General features: G+C 37.1%; 1 protein-coding gene across 4 annotated transcripts in view; it reads right to left on the reverse strand.

The window, feature by feature from the left end:
• Window positions 1-10,365, reverse strand: part of SPOCK3 (SPARC (osteonectin), cwcv and kazal like domains proteoglycan 3) — a gene marked incomplete at both ends in the record, with an annotated part of 365,032 nt that extends 354,667 nt beyond the window's left edge. For 3 of the 4 annotated variants that reach the window (XM_080709752.1, XM_080709750.1, XM_080709749.1), the window contains one exon: window positions 10,177-10,365. In XM_080709752.1, coding sequence (XP_080565878.1) covers window positions 10,177-10,365 — 189 coding nt within the window. The remainder of the gene's footprint in view (window positions 1-10,176) is intronic. The other variant, XM_080709751.1, reaches the window with a different exon arrangement.
• Between the last annotated feature and the right edge of the window lie 9,907 nt (window positions 10,366-20,272).

Below are 20,272 nucleotides of genomic sequence, written 5' to 3' on the forward strand. Positions count from 1 at the left end.
ACTAAGTCTTGACCTGTGGGATGCAAGTAGAAGTCATGTATGACTATTTTTAGGTCAATTCTGGGAAAAAAAAATACCTGCCCTAGGCATTTTTATAAACCCTTCTTATTATGCAGAAAATAGCCATATAAGGAAAGTCCTGATTAAGGGAGTGATTCTGAAAGCCCACTGTTTGATGGTTGTATGGTTGAAAGATAAAATTCTATTCTTAATAAAGGCAGTCAGTTTCAGGGTTTTCTTTTTGCAGATACTAACATCTTTTCCTAATTCAATGGTAATTAAAAGTGGGAGTGCAATAAACTGGATGCCTATAAAATATCTGGATTCAGCCACACAATCATTCATGAAAATGCTGTAATAAAAGAAAAGGAAGATACTGGTGTTTTATATTAATTATTGAACAGCAAAAAAAATGAAGACTTTAGAGCAGTAAACTTACATGGTCAATGAGGAACTACAGGAAAATAATTTAATATATTGGCAGAAAGAATGCGAGATTATGTTATTTTATTTTATTTTTTGTGGTAATGGGGATGGAACTCAGGAGCATTCTTCCTCTGAGCTACACCCCTGGTCCTAAATTTTAGCCTTTTTATTTTATTTTATTTATTTATTTTTATTTTTTATTTTTATTTATTTATTTTTGTGGTTCTGGGAATGAAACCCATGGGCATTTTACCTCCGAGCTATACCCCCTGACCTCTAATTTTTATTCTTTATTTTTGAAACAGGGTCTCACTAATTTGCGGAGGACCTCACTAAGTAGTGGAGGCTGTCCACGAACCACGATCCTCAGCCTTCCAAATGCTGGGATTATAAGTTTGCGCCACCATGCCCATCTTCTTTGTATTTTTTGAAACAGAGTCTCATTGAGTTGCGAAGGGCTTCCCTAAGTAGCTGAGGTTGTCTGAGAACCACGATCCTCAGGTCTCAGCCACTGGAATGCTGGGATTGCAAGCATGGGCCACCACACCGGGCTTAAGCATCCACTCTTGACTAATTGAATCTAACCTGACATTTTGGCATTTTCATTTTGGTGTTCATTGGAATTTGTAGGGCAAGAGCAGGTTAGTATTTGATATAATTTATATAACTCAAGCTTTTTTATATTTATGCTTATATATTATTATTATTATTTATTTATTTATTTATTTATTTATTTATTTTGGTGGTACTGGGGTTTCTGGAAACCCTTCTACCTCTGGGCTACACTCCAAGACCTACATTTATACTTTTTTTTTTTTTTTTTTTTTTTTTTTTGGTGGTACTGGGGTTCCTGGAAGCCCTTCTATCTCCGGACTACACTCCCAGACCTATTTTTACATTTTTATTTGGAAACAGGGTCTCCTAAGCCAGCGCGCGCGGCTGGCTTCGAATCTGCGCGATCCTCCTGTCTCTGCCTCCCAAGCGCGGGGATTACAAGCGTGCGCCACCACGCCCGGCATTACATTTATACTTTTTAATTTGGAAACAGGGTCTCTTAAGCCAGCGCGACTGGCTTTGAACCTGCAAGATCCTCCTGTCTCTGCCTCCCAAACACGGGGATTACAAGCATGTGCCACCACGCCTGGCTTTATTCTCTATTTTAAGACAGGGTCTCACTGAGTTGAAAAGGGCCTAAGTAGTTGAGGCTGTCTAAGAACCGTGACCCTCCTGTCTCAGCCCCCCCAAATGCTGGGATTACAAGTGTCCACCACCACACCCAGCTCTATAATAATGATAATTTCACTTAAATTGCAAAACTGGGCTGAAGGTGATCAGAAATTGATCAATAAAATATAAGAGTTCTAAGAGCCTGTACTTAAAGAATTTTTAATTGGCAATGTATATTGAATAAAATATTCCTTTATTTTCCAATGCTAACTCTGAGCTAGTTATTGCACTGCTAGGTGAATTATAAGATTTTCAGGGGAGAGAGACTATGCCTATAACTGTAGAAGTCCAGAGTCTAATGAGGCATACACATATGTAGAGTAGGACACATAGAAAAAAGTAGAAAAGATGAAAGGGTTTTTATATAAATGGACAAAGACATGTAAACACTCCAGGAGCTGTAAGGGCTGAAAGGTATGCATAGAAGATGTAAAGATCAGCTTTTAAAAGCAAGTACATAAAATAAAATTGTGACCCAGATCATGAAGTCATGAGAACTAAAATTGAATAAAAAATATACAATGTCACTCTGAGTCAGAATCAGGAGATCTAAAAGCATCCGACTGAGCAGTCTTACCGTAAAAGTAGGATAGCAGTACATGATATTCCTTTTGCATATCTTGCTAAAAAGTTTATTATCCCAAAGAAGCTGACTTCCTATAAGAAGCAATAAAATATACTGTGGCCACATGTAACAGAAAATGAGATCACTTCTGAAGTTTTGAGATGCAGAGAATTTAACCAGAAAAAAATAAAGAAAAAACTAACACATCTCTAGATTTTTAAGCTGGCTTTCTATTCAGCATGTTACATATAATATGTCATAATACATTTTGTTCTTCTTTATGAATGAGTAAAATTCCATTTTGTACATATTCCATGCAGGGAAATGAAGGACATTATATTAAGGGAGATTAGTCAGTCACAAAAAAATAAGAAATCAGATGATCTCCCTAATATCCAGAAGCTAGGGAGAAAATAGGTTATAGGAGGAACTCTAGCAAAGAAGGAGAAACTATAGGTGAGCAAATAAGGTGACCCAACTGAGGGGGACAAAAGGGGGGAAGAAAGAAGTTCCCTAACTGTACATGATGTACATTCACAAACATATCAAAGTCAATCACTAAGCCAAACATGAGAAGAAGGGAAGGGGACAAAATGGGGTGGGAATTGGGAAAGAACTAATTGAGCGCCGGGTCCGTGTATGCCTCTACCATCTTGTACTCCATAAACATGTATGACTACAATGCATCAATAAAAAGAAAAATTTAAAAAACAAAATAAAAAATATAATGATTATAAGTGTATGCATAGGTCTACATTTGCATACATATATAGCATAAATACATAATATGTTTCTCAATTTAGTTAAATAAATTTATTTATTTATAGAAACTGGGAATTGAACTCACAGAAGTTCTACCTCCTGGGTCTCAGTGATTCCTGGGTCTCTGAAGGAGCTTTAAAGAGGAAGCCCACAGAATGGAAAAAGATCTTTACCAGCCACCACTCTGATAGGGGACTAATATCCAAAATATACAAAGAGCTCAAAAGACTCTACACTAGCAAAGCAAACAACCCAATCAAGAAATGGGCAAATGAACTAAATAGACACTTCACAAAAGAAGAGATTCAAAGGGCCAATAGATACATGAAAAGATGTTCTACATCACTGGCCATCAGGGAGATGCAAATCAAAACTACACTGAGATTCCTTCTAACCCCAGTCAAATTGGCAAGCATAAAGAAATCAAATAACAACAAATGCTGGCGAGGATGTGGGGAAAGAGGAACTCTTTTACACTGTTGGTGGGAGTGCAAACTAGTTCAGCCACTATGGAGATCTGTGTGGAGATTTTTAAGAAAGGTGGGAATAGATCCACCATAAAATCCAGCTCTGCCACTCCTGGGTATTTTTCTAAAAGGACTGAACTCAGAGAACTATAGCAACATATGCATACCTATGTTCATAGCAGCACAATTTGTAATAGCCATTATATGGAACAAACCCAGGTCCCCATCAACAGATGAATGGATTGCAAAACTCTGGGAAATACACACAATGGAATTCTATTCAGCCATAAAGAAGAACAGAATCATACCTTTTGCAAGAAGATGGAAAGTTAAGTGAGATCAGCCAAGCACAGAAGGAGAAGAAGATACATATGTTTCCTCTAATATGCCCAAACTAGGGAATCTTGAGGATACCAGTGGTACTCCAGATAATGGAGGGGAAATACCAGCAAAGCTTGAATGGAAAGATAGAGGAGGAGGAAGGCTGAACTTGATTAATGAGGGTCCACATCCGAATATATGTAAAATTATGAATATGGCATGGTTACCCAGGACAATCATTGTTTCATTGCTGGGAGGGGGAAGGGAAAACAGGGGTGGGAGAGGGGAGAGGGCATCAAGTACAGTTTAAATATATACTATTCATGTTTAATAAAAAATTAAAAAAAAAAAGAAGTTCTACCTCCAAGCTACACCCCAGTCCTTTTCCATTTTTACTTTGAAACAGGGTCTCCCTAGGTTTATAAGAGTCTCCCTACTGTCTGAGGCTATCCTCAAACCTGTGATTCTCCTATTTCAGCCTCCCAAGTACTGGGATTACAGGCACGTATCACCATGCCCAGCTGGTTATAATTTTTTAAATAATTCACTAGAAGATGTAAGAGCTGGAGAATTAAAAGTACTTTCTGCATCCCTATATTTTCTGTTAAAATGAACCCATTAGAAAATTGACTAAATTTTATCTTCACTTTACACTTCCCAAAGGACTCTACCAGGTCTACCTCAGATGTCCTCTCCAGCAACTGGCAGCTTAGTGGCCATCCTTTGACCTGCATTCTGTCATCACGTGATATCTGGCCTGACAATCCAGTCTTGAGTTGTGGCTGATGGGTGGGTAGTAGTGGTGGTAAAAGAACAACAAAATAGGGATGTGGGGGTGGTACCACAGCCATGACTTAAATGGAAAACAGATGACAAGGACAGGAGTCAGGATGTCCAAGGGAAGAGTCCTGTTACTGTCTAAGAATCCTCACAAATGCTCTCATGCTTCTCTTAGGAAGGCAATTGCCTGTTTTAGGATTAAATGACTACATGTTTTAAAAAATATGAGTAACAGTTTGATTTTAATGTTACTACCTTCTCTAACCTGCAAATCTGTACAGGATAGTCAAAGCTTGTAAGTACTAAGCATGGTACCCATAATTATTCAAGAGGGCCAAAGAAAGACAGAAAGACACTTACGAAAATGGAATGAAATAACTGGGAAGAATTCCCATGGAAAATCTGTATTCTTGATCAAGATAAATACAAGTAATGATGACCACATTTTATTGTTTTGTAGTGGGAAACACTGAAAATGTACATTTTTATAAAAATTGGATATCCATTATTGAGGATTTCTCAATAGCTAGTAGTTCACTGTGTTAAACAGATCCAAGCTATTGTTTAGTTTTATTTTTGTACATATTTTGGAAAAGCAAAATAGAGAAAGTGCTGCCAACTATTAAGGTAGCACAAAGGGGGCACCCCTTTTATGCCTTTATGTCACTCAAGAAATATAACCAGGACGCATTATTAGCTTAAGGGGAGAGAGAAAGAAAGTGAGCATCCCTCCAAGTTTCTCATTGGTCTAATCTTAATTTCTTATAAAACAATAACTTAATTAGAGTAGGTATAGAAACCAATTGTTTTACTTGCTTTCCAACAGTGGTAAAATTTGACAGACTCTCAGGGTTTCTTATTCTTCTGTAGTCCACTAAGTTGTCAGGAAAGACTCTTTACTATCAGCCATTATCTCTCAGATAATCTATGTATACTCAAGAACCTTGACTTCCATGAAAGAGGGAAATCAAAAGTAAAAAGATTAAGAACGGGTTACTTACTATGCAATATCTCTAAACCATTGGCTTCCTTTTATGTGTTACTGGAAATTGAACCCAGAGGCAAACTATCTCCAAGCTATACTACTAGCCCAGGTTGATGAGAGTTTCACTATTTGCTGAGGCTATCGTTGAACCTGTGATTCTCCTGTCTCAGCCTGGAATTATAGGTGTGGGCCATCGCACCTGGATAATTCAGTGATTTTCATAAAATAAAATGGTCACCAAAGTGCCTAGTAGGCACTTTAGTCTCTATGCTACATTGTACAATATTGCACATGTCTTTTAGCTAATAATGTTAAATTTTCAAAGTTAAATTGTAGGGCATTGCTATATTCAGTATAACTAAAGAATATTAAAAGCACTTAAAAATAAATGTAAACTGAAGTTGGCTGTACTTTTGCAACATTAATGGTAACTAATTCTTAAAATTCAAAAGTAGCCCCAGGTATTTATATTAAAGAAATAAATCTAATCTAGAACTTTTAAATTTTTATTTAATTGTAGAATCTTGATTTATTATATGATGTATTGAAAATTAGCATGGCCATCATCCTTTTGCTAGATTTTTATTGCATTGCTCCTAATATACATTAAAGACTTCTCATATTTATCTTTTTTGTCACTCTTACTTAGTATATGTACTTTAGTTAAATCAGTAATATATACAATTAATTATGGCATTATATAATTCATTGTTGATTAATTCATTGGTTTCAAGATTTTATACTCATTTATTACATGATAAAGGATATGGTCTAATGAAACATAAAATATACATATTAAAATATGTACATTAAACTGAGCATGGCGGCATACACTTGTAATCCCAGCATTTGGGTGGCTGAGACAGGAGGATTGCAGAATAAGTGAATCCTTTAAACCATCAATCTTGAAAATTTAATGGAATTTCCAAAATTCTCCCACTAATTTGTGTTCTTGATTTTAATTGCCACCCAACATCACTAAAAAGTAAAATAAAAATAGAAAACAGCATGGAACCAGTTTATCTACTGAACACATCTCATTGTTAATATGGGTCTTTGGTTTATTTTATTATTTTTGATGCTAAAGATTGAATCCAGGGCCTCATGCATGCTTATCATATTCTTTAATACTGAGTCGAACCCCAAGTCCCTATTTTATTTTAAAAATTACACAATTATACCCTGAATATAGCAGACTGGCCCTATCTACTCTATTTTTAAGTGTGTTGATTTCTGTATATAGATAGATTAAGTTAAGCTTTAATTTACTTCCCAAAACATAGGAATTAAAATTTCTACTAGAATTTTTATTCTAGTAAGCAAATATGCCAATGATACTCAAAGGGTTAACAGTTTTTAATATTTATATAATTATATTCAATTCAGATTAAAAGATAACAAATGTAAGAAAAAAGCTTAATTAAATGAACACTATTAGCACAGAATGGTCAAAATTATTTGAAATATCTTCTTTGTTAATACTAACTCATGGTAAACCGTCTTTGGTTTTGTTATTTCCCTGATTTGTTCTGAGGAAGTTGAGGGGCCGTGGAGCCTATGTTCATTAACTTTCACATAACACTTCCTAGCCATGCCCTATTCCTAAAACTTTATTACATGTAGAATTTATTTACATATATTCAGTATTAAAGAGAAACACTTGATTTTCATTATTCAATTAAAATAATTATGTATTGTGTTTTAAAGTAACATCTAAGGTATTTTCAACTACAATTTTAAAAAGGCACAGTTCAGAAGGATGTGGTAGAGCACCCTTGTAATCCCCGAGCTTGGGAGGCGGAGACAGGAGGAGCGCGCAGGTTTGAACCCAGCCTCACTGGCTTAAGAGACCCTGTTTCCAAATAAAAATATAAAATAGGTCTGGGAGTGTAGCCCGGAGGTAGAAGGGCTTCCAGGAACCTCAGTACCAAGCCCGGAGGTAGAAGGGTTTCCATGAACCTCAGTACCACACAGACACACACACACACACACACACACACACACACACACACACAGGCACAGTTCAAACTACTTTTAAAATAATTGCAGTCACTCACAAAAAGAAGGTAAGTAAGGATTTTTTCCAGTACTAATTGGGCAGAAGGCATCATAAAGCTTCTGTTTTTTCTAAGTGACATTAACTATATTTTTATGGGAGAAGTCAGTAAAAAGAGTACTGCCATCGAACAATTTCTACAAATTGTGGCTCAGAGTTATATGTTTCTTTGCTTTTGCTTATGCTGGGAATGCAAATGTATAAATTAAGATATAAACACTCAAAAAGAACATTTAGAGGTATATTCATGGAATACAATCTTATTCCAAGCAATGCTTATAATCATGTACTTCCAGCCAAAAATGGCATAAAAAATAAACAGCATCCAGAAAGATACAGACACACACAAAAAATAAGCTACTGGATTTCCCAAAAAGGGAAAGGAAATACATAAATAGCAGTAGAGTAGATGGTGTAAATAAGGATTCCATATTACGTATTCAGAGTTATGATTTGAGAAGCTCTGGTCTCAGCAAACATTTAGTCATGTTAATAATGAGCAACAGGTGGTTACATAGAGGAAAAATAATGATAGTACTAATCTTCTCCATTTCTTCCAGAAGTTATCTTTATAAAAATGTAATTGTCCTGTTAAAATTGCATTTTTAAACATGGCATTTTAAAATCTTTATTATATTGTATGAATTGCACATACCTCAAAACAGACATTTGCTTAAAAGATCTCAGTAAATTCTTTATTTAAATTTACATATAATTTTGATGACCCTTTCCTTTAATATCACATATGAAAGCCTGAAAATACCACGGAAATGAAACATTCTGTGTCTCTATAGAAGTTGGCTGCATGAATTCTAGCATTTTAGTCGTAGAGAAGGCAACTCCGTTTGCCACAGAGTTTAAATCAAACACATTCACAAACTGTCCAAGTGTAGACTACTCAGTCATAATAATTCAAAGAGCAAAACTAAAATCAGAGAACACGAAGACGTTCAAGACAAAGTGTATTTTAAGGAAGGAAACTTCATTTGCCCCAAAGACTTTGAAGCAGTCATCAAGAAAGAAAATGTCTAAATATTAAGTACTAATAAAATATTGAGAAGAATTTCAACATTTTTTCCAAATCAAGGCATGATAAACAGAAAATATCTTCAGGTTTAGCAATATCTCATTAGCATGCATACTTATTTTTCATTATATTTAGTGAGCATAAAATTAAAGCAAATACATAAAAGTTTGCTTTATGAGTATTCATTTAGCGACAAAATGTTTATGCTTTGCTCATAACGCATGTAGGATTAAGTTCTCCGTTAAGCATCGTCCTTATCAATTTTCATGCTATGAATCCATGCTGAATACCAACCAGCTACAATTATATTTAAAGTAAAAACTGCTTTTTTTTTTTTTTTTCAGAATCTCTCCCCTGAATTTGGCTTGCTAGTTACTTTATGGAGGAGGGAGGGTTTGGGAGAGGAGGAGAGGGTAAAGGGGCCAAAATGAAAATTAGCTCCAGCTTTCATTGATTTCCCTAAACGATGAGAGTCTGAGCTGATGCAAGAAGTTAACTGAGCTACACATAATGCCCTGCAGATGGACTCCATAAGAAATCCTCTCAAATGTCATGGCGAGGGTTGGCAACGTGTGTGTGAATCACCAGCTCTCCCTTCCAGGCTTTCTGGGTTTGATAGGGTCAGCTGGGGGAGGGAATCAGCGGTCAGGGCGGTCTCTTCGCTGGAAGGGGCAACTTGAATAGATAAGGATAAGCTGTGCCCTTCACGTAGGCAGCCCTTCCAGGTGGGAATTAGAAATGGCCAGCAAGTCCTGGCCACTGGCTCCAGGGGAACAAAATCCAGAGTCTCTAAAACTGGCTGCCCTTTAATGGCCCTTTAGGAAACTCCCCCAAGGGATTCTACAGTTTAACTCTTTCATCGGGGTCACCTGCAGGTGCCCCCCCACCACCACCACATCTCACTCCGCTGATTTCACAGCGATGATTCATTTTGAAGTAAAACGCAATCAAACGCCTGGCAAACATCTTCGAGATGAAACTTATCGCTGAAACGCCAATCTGATAGCAATTTTTTTTTTTTTATGTAATCAGGAGCAGATCAACTTCTGCCGACTGGTGCGGCCAAACACCCTCCGGAGGCTCCCACCCATGGAAAGCGGGCATTTACAAATCCCCCATCTTCCTACCTCCTCCCTCAAATTCCTTAATGGACCATTAGTCACGGGATCGATCCTAGTTCCTTTTAGGAGCAAATACAACGCCAAGGCACATCTGAGGTGTTTACCGGTGCCAGAAACACCATTCAAAAGTTGAGCAGGTAAAGCCAGCACTTCGCAGACCTTCGGGGTCCGGGGAGGCACGGTGAGAAAGTGGGGTGGGGGGAAAACCGTGGGAGCCTGGTGCGACCTGAACTCCGGTGCATCCAGCAAGCAAGCCCTCCTGCCGCCAGACAGGAGGGGGGCCGCGGAACTAACTTCTCCAGCCGGGATGCGCTGGAGCCCCCCCCCCATCCCTCTCCGGGGAAAACTGAGCCCCCTCCCCACCCACCCTGGCGGCAGATCCTCCGAGCCCAGCGCGCGCGCGCGTCAGGGGATGGGGATGAGGATGGGCAGCACTTACGTCTCGGAATTTGTTCCACTGTCCGACTTCCTTGTCATACTGAGAGATGGTGGTGAGCCATTGTTTATCATCCAGGAAATTACCGCCGTCCGACCGCCCCCCGGCCGCAGCCACCGCCGCGGCTGCCGCGAGAGCCTGACTGCACCAAGCGGCTGCACACACACACAATACGGCTGGCACCTTGAGCATCTGGAGGAGACACAAGGAGGGCGCGGGGTGCCGGTTCAAATAAGGGGCACGGAGACCAGGGCGACCCCGCAAGGCATGCATCCGCCACGACGGGGGTAAAGCCAGGGGGAGACGAGCAGGGACAGGGGTGTCTCCTCCCCGCAGGCTTTAGCCCCAAACCCGGGCACTCATACGCACGCAGACCCAAGGGAGAAGAAGGGGTTTGAAGAAGGGTTAAGCCCCAGCCTCAGCAGCTCCAGCGGGCTCCATACCGCTTCCTGGCACATCACCTTGTTGTGAGCCGGCTCTGGGCTCGCAGCTCCCGCTGGAAATGCAGCCCAGCTCTGCCAACTCGCTGCTTTGAGGAGCTGCTGCTGCACGCGCCGCCGTCTGCAGCCGTCCACTCAGCTCCCTGCGCCCGGCGCGCCCCCCCATCTCCACCCGCCCCCCGCGCGCCCAGCTCCCGCCGGCTCCCCTGGCCCACCCTCCCTCCGCACCTCGCGTTCCTCCTCCCCTTCCACCTCCTCCGGTCCCACCTTCCTCTCCCGGAATCCAAGCCGCAGTAGGCTCAGGAGGGATGCGACGCTCGGCTGGAGCCAGAGGATGCGGTAGCTCCTCGCCTGCCTCGGAATCCTTATCTGCTTTCTAACCTCTCTGCTCCAGAAGAGGTTCTCCTCCTGTGCGCGAGACAGCCTGCTCGTTTTCTCTTCCAGGATGTAACGCAGAGCGCAGGGTCCCTCTGAGCTGCCTCGGTTTTGCCATTTCAAGGGTGATCAGGCAGGGCTGGGAAATGAGGTCTGAAGAAAACTTTATGCATGACCAAGGAGCAATCCCCAGGACTTTTCTATCTGGTAAACCTCCTGGATGAGTTCTGCCTAATGCAAGGCCATCCCAGGGCCTTGGGGGATCTCCGAAACTGTAGTTTGTTGTGAACTTCTGTATTAGCACAGAATACAAACTTTAAAGGTTTCAAATATACAAAGTTGAAGTTTTCTTTCTTTTTTTCTTTCTCTCTTTCTTTCTTTCTGTGTGTGTGTGTGTTTAAGATCAAAATATTATCAGGTAGGGTGTTTGAGTACACATAAATTATTCACAATGTAGATGCATTTCCCATTTATAAAAACTTCCTGGTGATTATGTTTTACATTTTAGGATCTGAAACAAAAACTTAAAAAAAAAAACTATGTCTTCGTCCTGAATTTTTTTTTTTATTTTTTGAGAAGAGCCCTTTGAAGTCCTAACACTAATTTTGTACTTTAAACCTACATTTACGACCGGATATTTGGTTCTCCATGTCTTTTCTGAATATTCTAAATAAACTGAAAAAAAAAATCAGTAATGAGTTTGATGTAAAAAAAATAATCAGATGAAGAAGCTCTCTTCCATAAACCATAAATGGAGGATTCAGGTGAAGTGAAGGATGCATTCAAATCAAAAGATTTCTGCAAGATAAAGACTACAAGAATGTTAAATATCCCCATTCGAATGACTAGCTATGTCAGCCCAAGCTGTATCTCTCAAAAGCTATGCTCTTTAAAAAATTATTATAGCTTCTGAAATTCAGGAGAGAGTTGAATAGCAGCATACTCATCTGCTCCATGTTGAGCTTAGATGATACTTGTGTATCATTTTTCAAATTACATCAAAATAGAATTTATTTTTTTTTTGGCGGGTCTGGGGATGGAACCCAGGGGTATTTGACCTCGGAGCTACACCCCCTGCCCTATTTTTTATTCTTTATTTTGAAACCAGGTCTCACTGAGTTGCAGAGGGCCTCACTAAGTAGCTGAGGCTGTCTGCCAACCGCGATCCTCCAGATCTCAGTCTCCCAAATTCTGGGATTACAAGCATGCGCCACCACGCCCGGCTAATCAAAATAGAATTTAAACAATAATCAATATTTCTAATTGTATATGTAAGATCAAAATGAATGCACAATATACACATAAAGGAAAGAAATTACTATTTTAACTCAGAAAAAGACATTTTCCTCTATTTTTTCCATTTCTACTTAATGAATACCAGTAAAGGGGAAAATATCATAAAATATATAACTGTGATTCACAGAAGCCTTGATTAATATAAGCATATTTCAAATAGCTTTAAAACACTAACACATATTAATTCTACAAAGATATTTTAGCCTAGCAGAGGGAACTCTGCCATGCATCTTAGCATATTGAGTTTTGTTTTATATATTCTCCATAATTACTACTTCATGTTTTGGGTCCGTCAGTCCCTTATACCCCCACCCTCAGTTCTCTGCATCAAAAGGTGAAGTACTTTCTTCTCAATTCAATAAGAACATTTCATCATGTTTCAAAACATAATTCTTTTAAAATTTATACCTAATGGGAAAGTCACTGGAATTTTGCCTCCAATGAAACCCTTCTGTATGGCAGAAGTCAGTCATTTTTAAAATTAAAATGATTCTCTAACCTTGTGTCCTAACTCTGAAAAAAGACATGATATTTTCTATAAAATATTTGGTGAGAAATGATACTTTGATATACCCCCTTCCTTTTAACTTCTATAATTTTTTAGCATAGCAATTGCCATTAAAGGCTAACATGATCACCTTTAGATTTAGTCAATAAACAATATTTATTGTTTACCCCCATTCCCACATGTAAATATTCCATTGCCAGTCCTAGCATGTTCATAGACTCTTCTCACATCTAGGTTTTGCTGACAACTTCCCCAAATGCAATTCCACACAGACTGCTCCAAAACGTGAAGAGTTGTAAAAGTTGTTGGAGAACAGCAACGATGGTTGTATATAACTTTTTTTAAAGACCCTAGTAGAATATTAAGCTCCAAGACAGTATCATAAGATTTACAAGCAAAAGGGCTAATATGAAATTCCACTGTAAAAAGAGGGAATCTATATCTGTCTCCTGTTCATTTGTGCTGGTGTGGTATGTTATCCCTCAATAAGAACAAAGCTGCTTAAATCTCCCTTCCAAAGTCATGGTCACTGTCTAGCTAAGCAGCACAGCATGCTGGTAGGGAGAGCAAAAGTCTACTGTGTGATGTTACTAATGACAAAGAAGTCTTTTCTGACAGTTTCTTGATATAATTGAACTGGGTCTTCAAAGAGCCTGATTTCAACATTTAAATAGTCCTGAGGAGACTCCTACTTCAGTCAACACTTTGGTTATCAGTTGACACTTCAGTGGGGATTAATTTGAAGCTTGCTAGGAGCAAAACACAGCAGGGAAGAATAAGAAGGGCATGTATTAGGTGGAGATAAGATATGAGAGGGATAGTTGAGGACCTTGAAGGTCAAGGCAGGTGGGAACATAGAAGAACACATCATTCATTTGCTGCTTCTCAATTTTATTGAGAACCAGATTAGGAAACAGGAGAGGAGAGGAGAGGAGAGGAGAGAGAGAGAGAGAGAGAGAGAGAGAGAGAGAGAGAGAGAGAAGAGAAAGAGAGAAAAAACACAGAGTGGAGACCTGGTAGAGTCAGTCACTGGTGCTAGAAAACTAAATGATGGGCGAGAACTTGATTTGTGTTGCTGACCATAATTTAGAAAATCAGAACACACACACACACACACACACACACACACACACACAAATGGACCTCCAGCTCCTTCTTTGCATTTCTATCATCTTGTACATAATCATAGTTTATATGAGTATGTGTGTATATATATATATATACATAGCATATACATATATATACATAGCATATATATATATACATAGCATATATGTATATATATATACATAGCATATATGTATGTATGTATGTGTATATATGCTATGATTGGGTTTGCAATATATATATATATATATATATATATATATATATATATATAGTGCAAAACCATTATTGGGGCAGAAAGCTTGTGCTTTATATTTCCCTAGCATTTCATTCTTCCTATTGAACATTCAATTAGTCCATAAATATCTGTCATTGAGTATCCTAAGTACATTTCCCCTGTGTCAGGCACAGAGCCAGGCACTTGCATAATGCTGTCTTTTAATCATCATCACACACCCCAGATCCCGTAAGTAGTAAGCAAAAATGAATGACTTTCAGGGTCTATCAAGTTCTTGAGAATGATTGAGCTACACTGCTTCTAGACATTTTCTCTCTATATAGAAATGTCTGTGTTCTTCAATTCTGCTGCCTCCCTATTTTTTCTTCCTTACATGTTGCTCATTTACTGATCTCAATCAGTAAAAACTAGACTCATCTCTAAGTCAGAAAAAGTAGGGGATGATTCATTCAAGCAGCTTGCTATTTCATGGTAAAAGTCACTCTATGTCCTGGTTGGGTACCTTAATCCCTGTCTCATGACCTTGTCTACTAGGACCCTAAGTGTCAGTAACATCCAGCCAAAAAACTATAAGGGAATCCAACTGGTTGGCCGAGAAAATAATTGACTAAGCTTCACTCTCTTTCCATATGCAAAATATTGCCAATCAAACACATATTTGTCTTCCAATTATTGCTGGCTGATAGAAGGGAAGGAGAGGTAGGCATTAAGGGGATTCTAAAGTGTTTGACATTACCAAGATAGATGGCTTAGTGATGGATAAATTATCCTACAAACACAACTTGGTCATTTCTGGAACATTTCATCAATAAAAGTCAACTGTATAAATGGTGCCTTCTGTCAAATTCATCCATGGGCTTAAATTAAGTATATTAAAAAGGGAAAAGGAAGCAAAAACCTGGCTATTAAAATTTCAGGACTAAATTTAAGTCCTGCTTGCTGATAGCCTCATAAAAAGCATGTCAAAAGAAATATTTTTGTCCTTATTTTGGAACTTTATTTACCAAAATCATACAAGTTTTATGTTACTTATTTTCAATTTATGATAAAGTATAATTATTAAGAATTTCTTCAGAGGAATAAAAAATAAACACATAGGAAATCAAAATGGAATTGCTAGAGCAGGATGCTAATCGACTTTTGTTGTTATTATTGTTTGTTTTAAGAGATGACCCTGGATAAACTAACTCCTAACATATTAGATATATAATTTGATAAACAAGCCTTCTTGTGATTTAACTTAATCTAAAACATTCAGTAAATGAGCAAACTTTAAAAGCTGCAATAAATATGAGAAACACATCAATCAGTTCAATTACTGTAATGTTTAAGAAGGCATTTTTTTCAATATTTAAACTGGAATGTGAATACAGTAAAATTAATTAATTGTTAAGATGACACCGGGAAGTGGCCAATGAGGTATACATATCTAATTTTTTGCAGGATAGGAAGTACTGATTCAAATGAGATATGGCAAAATGTTTAAGAATATTTAAAAATAATATCACTCTATGTTCAATGCCTAGAATTACACACATTTTTATAATGTTATTAGATTTAAAAATATGCATGTCAGAAAAACAAAAGCACTTCCGTCTTTGAAACCCATACCGATGTGTTTTAAAAATTGTATTAGATCTGCATATTTACTATTTGAATAATTCTAACATAAGATTGCATGTAGAATCAGTTTATCTTTTAACTCAGAATGCTATGTGGCCTAGTAGAGTTTTGCATTCTAAAATGGGTACAGAAGTTCTAAACCTAGATCTACAAAGAACCTTTTTAGTTTATATTTGTGATTTTTGTCATTTGCTTATTTTTAGCTGACTAGGGCCAATTAGCATCATGTATCATTATCTACTAAATTATTGTCAATTAACCATTGTCAAAGTATTTTCCAAGTGCTAAAGCAAATTCTTGCCATTAAATTTTTCCTCTTGAATAAATGGGAGTTCTCTTCCTGTGAGGCAGTCCTACTAAGAAAGAAAGAGGGCCATGATACTCTTCATAGATATATCAGTCATACTGTACTCCAAAGGATTACTGAAATAGACAATGCACTTACCTGCAAATAGAAAATAAATTTGAAACAATTAGCCAATATTTCTGTCTTCTCTTTCAAAGTTCAACAGCCATTCTCTTGCTATTTACTTTAAAAAAATATTTGTTGATCTCTATATGTTATGTGATAAGATTGGAACTGGGAACAAAAGATGTGACTGATATAAGATCCCATTCCACCAAAGGTTCATACTCTTGTTAGAGGGGAGAAAAATAGGTAACTTAATACTTTAGTTGAAGTATGGTGAGTGCAGACAGAAACCATGTGGTTTCTTCTTGAACCAGTAAAAACTCACTGAAATGTAAATTAATTGACACGTATAAATGAAAATTTATAAGTAGGTTTGACCTCAAATAGCCCAAACGAAACTATTAAGTTTCTCAGTCATCTGCCAGCTTAATTGATGGTCTTTCCAACGTGAAACTTCATCCCAGGAAAAGTGTACCTATTCAGCCTTAAATCAGTGGTCACAGCACTTACAAATCTCACATCCCTTCAAAAGGAGTATTTTTCTAAAATTCACCTTACAAGTTTCAGTCATCTTTTTTTCTTGAATCACACTGGTTTTGATTTGGTCACATACTCAAACCTGGGCAAATCCCTTGTGGAAAGGAACATCAGCTGACCATGATAATCTAGCACCCAGTAGTGATGGGTTGTAGCATCTATTAAGCCTTGGATGTGTAAGTGGAAGAAGAACTTATCCCCAAAGAATAGAGAATCAGAGCATTGCATACCAAATATAATCAATTTCCACCAGATATCTGCAGATGATTCTGTGGGAGCAAAGAAAAAGGTCATTTAAAAGCATGATTTAAAGCCTAGCCAGGCGTGGTGGTGCACGCTTGTAATCCCTGTGCTTGGGAGGCGGAGACAGGTGGATTGCACAAGTTTGAAGCCAGCCGCTCTGGCTTACGAGACCCTGTATCTAAATTTTAAAAAAAGTATATAATAGGTCTGGGAGTGTAGCCCAGAGGTAGAAGGGTTTCCAGGAACCCCAGTACCACCAAAAAAAAAAAAAAAAAGAAAAAAAAAAGAAAAATAAAAGCATGATTTATAAACCTTGAAACATACAAGTGATCAGACAGGGAAGTAAAGAAGAAGTAGTGTTATCTTTTAGAAGGAGAAACAGGAGTAAAGCCAAAGAGCTGTGAAATAACATGGTCTCTACCTTTCTAAATTTATTATTTTTATTTAAAATGTCACTGATACACAATCACACCAAAAAGTGGACAATGATATTTAGGGGGAAAAGGCAATTCAAAAACAATCTCTCTTAAAATGCGTTTCTCGAGTGTATATTCTATTTAATATGTCTCACTTAACTGCATGAAATGTTTTCCAATTCTCACTGGTACTCAGATAAACTCCTATAAATTAAGCTAAATTATTTTTAATTATTATTATTTTTTTGGTGGTACTGCGGTTCCTGGAAGCCCTTCTTCCTCCTGGCTACACTCCCAGACCTATTTTATATATTTTTTTAAATTTAGAAACAGGGTCTCTCAAGCCAGAGCAGCTGGCTTCGAACTTGCGCGATCCTCCTGTCTCTGCCTCCCAAGTGTAGGGATTACAAGCGTGCGCCACCACGCCTGGCTAAATTATTTTTAATTTTTAGAGTATAAAGATACAAGTGCTAGCACATATCAATAATTTAATTTCCTCTTTTTTATTGTTGTAAGAAAATATTTTTGATTTAATGTTCTTTAAAGAACATTAAAGTAAGAGATTTACTGTAATAATAAAGTACAGATAATGATCAACGGCAGCTTAAGTTTAGGTTGCGCTTTGAAGATTTTTTCTCACTGTTTTTTGAGATTTTTTTAATGATAATTTTAATTTCTTTGTTTGATTTAGGACTATTCAGGTTATATATTTTATTTAGGCAGAGTTTTGGTAGTTGGTGATTTTGAAAAATGAATTCATTTCCTCTAAGTTTTCAAATTTGTAAGTATGAAGTTATTTTAGCATACCTTTATCATCTGCTTAGTGCCTGAAGGATGCATACTAATAGCTCCTATTTTATTACTAATATTCATGATTTGTGTCTTCTTCCCATGTTTTTCAGTCTTCCCAGATATTTACCATTTTTATTGACTTTTTGTAAACCAGGTTTTTATTCAAAATATTTTTCTCTGTTATTTTCCTTTTTTCACTTGTATTGATTTTTATTTTTTATTCATTATTTTCTTCCATTTGCTTCTTTGGTTTATTTTGCTCTTCACTTTCTAATTTCTTAAGGTAGAAAATTAGATTATTAATTCAGTAGCTTCTCTCTTTCCTAACATACGCATAAAATGCTATGTTTCCCTCTCTGTAATACCTTAGGTGCATTACTTATTTTGATAAGTTTTGTGTTCATTTTATTCAGTTCTTTACATGTTTTGGATTCTTTTAAACTTATTTGACTTACAGATTGTTTAGAAATGTGCTATTTAGAGATGGACGTAGTGGCGTTTGCCTATAATCCCAGTATCTTGGAGGCTGAGACAGGAGGACCACAAGTTCAAGGCTAGCCTCAAGACTCTGTTTCAAAATAAAACAAACATGGGTCTGAGGATATAGCTCAGAGATAAAATGTTCAAATTCTAGTACTCTACCACAAGAAAGAAAGAAAGATCTTGTTTAATTTCTGAAAGTACAGAGGTTTCCCTGTTATAAATTTTTACTTCTATTGCACATGGTGAGAAAACATACTCTGGATGATTTTACTATTTTTAAATTTGTTGAGGTTTATGACCAAGGATATGATGTATGTGTTTGCTTTAGATGTACTTATAATAATATCCCAATGTGGAAGTTTTATATCTTTGAACAAAATATAGAAATCTGTCATCCATTTAGATTCACTTTTCAAACATAATTTTCTTGTATTTCTTCTGTACACATGAACTAGCACATTTGATAGTTTCTGTGTCAGCCATCATGTGATTTAAGAAAGCCAAGAAAAATAATGTATTTTTATACCCTTCTCTTTTATCTATTCAGATGTTCACATTTCTTTCTAAATTTTTATGACTTCTCTTGTTACTGTTTTTTGAGAAAATTTCCTTTACCCGCACGGGTTCAAAGCCAGCCTCAGCTACTTAGTGAGGCTTTCAGCAACTTAGTGAGACCCTGTTTCCAAATACAATATAAAAAAGGTCTGGGAGTATAGCTCAGAGGTAGAAAGCCTCTGGGTTCCACTCCCAGTACCACCAAAAAAAAGAAAATTTCCTTTACCCATGCTTCAAAGATAGGTTTGCTATTAGGGTGTACATTTACTTTTCTTCCATCATAATTTTGCCAGATATATAATTAATGGTTGACAGCTCTTTTTTTTTCTTACTTGAAAATGGCATGCCCTTTTCTTCTGTTATTCTTGGTTTCAGATGAGATACCCATTACCATGTGAATTGTTTTCTAAGCAAGAGTGTCTCCACCTAGTTTCAAGATTCATTTCTTTGTTATTAGAAATTTAGGATGTATGTGGGGTAGATTTATTTTGGTACATTTTACTTGCTATTAACTCAGATTCTTGAATTTTTAAGTTTATGTATGTCTTTTCTTTTATTTGGAAGTTTTTACCCATAATTTTCTTCAGATACCTACCTTGTTAGTATCTCCTTTTCAGTTCTCTCCTTTAATTCCAATATTACTAGTGTTAGCACTTTTGTAATTGCTACTTAGGCCACTGAGAATCTGTACTTTTTTTCTCTATCCATCTATTTTTCTCTCAGTGTTCAAGTTACGTAAATTCAGTTGATTGTTCACTAATCGTCAAAATCATTGATTTTATCCTCTGTCATCTTATCCTCACTCTACTATGGTGCCCATCCAGAAAGTCTGTTTCTACTACTATATTCTTCCAGTTTATAATTCCCATATTTGCAGTTGGCTCACTGTATAACTTTCATATCCTTACTAAGATTTTCTGGTTTTACATTTGTTTCAGCAGTGTTTGTAACTGCGTGTTGAAGCACTTTGTTTCAAGAATGAATGTTGATTATTTTCCCATTTTCAATATTATGTTATAGATAGCTCCTGTTTATTTATTTTTGGTAGGGAGCTCTAGTGCTAGATGGGTAAGT

Source organism: Muscardinus avellanarius, assembly GCF_963383645.1.
Source record: "Muscardinus avellanarius genome assembly, chromosome: 14".
NCBI classification, from domain to species: Eukaryota; Metazoa; Chordata; class Mammalia; order Rodentia; family Gliridae; genus Muscardinus; species Muscardinus avellanarius.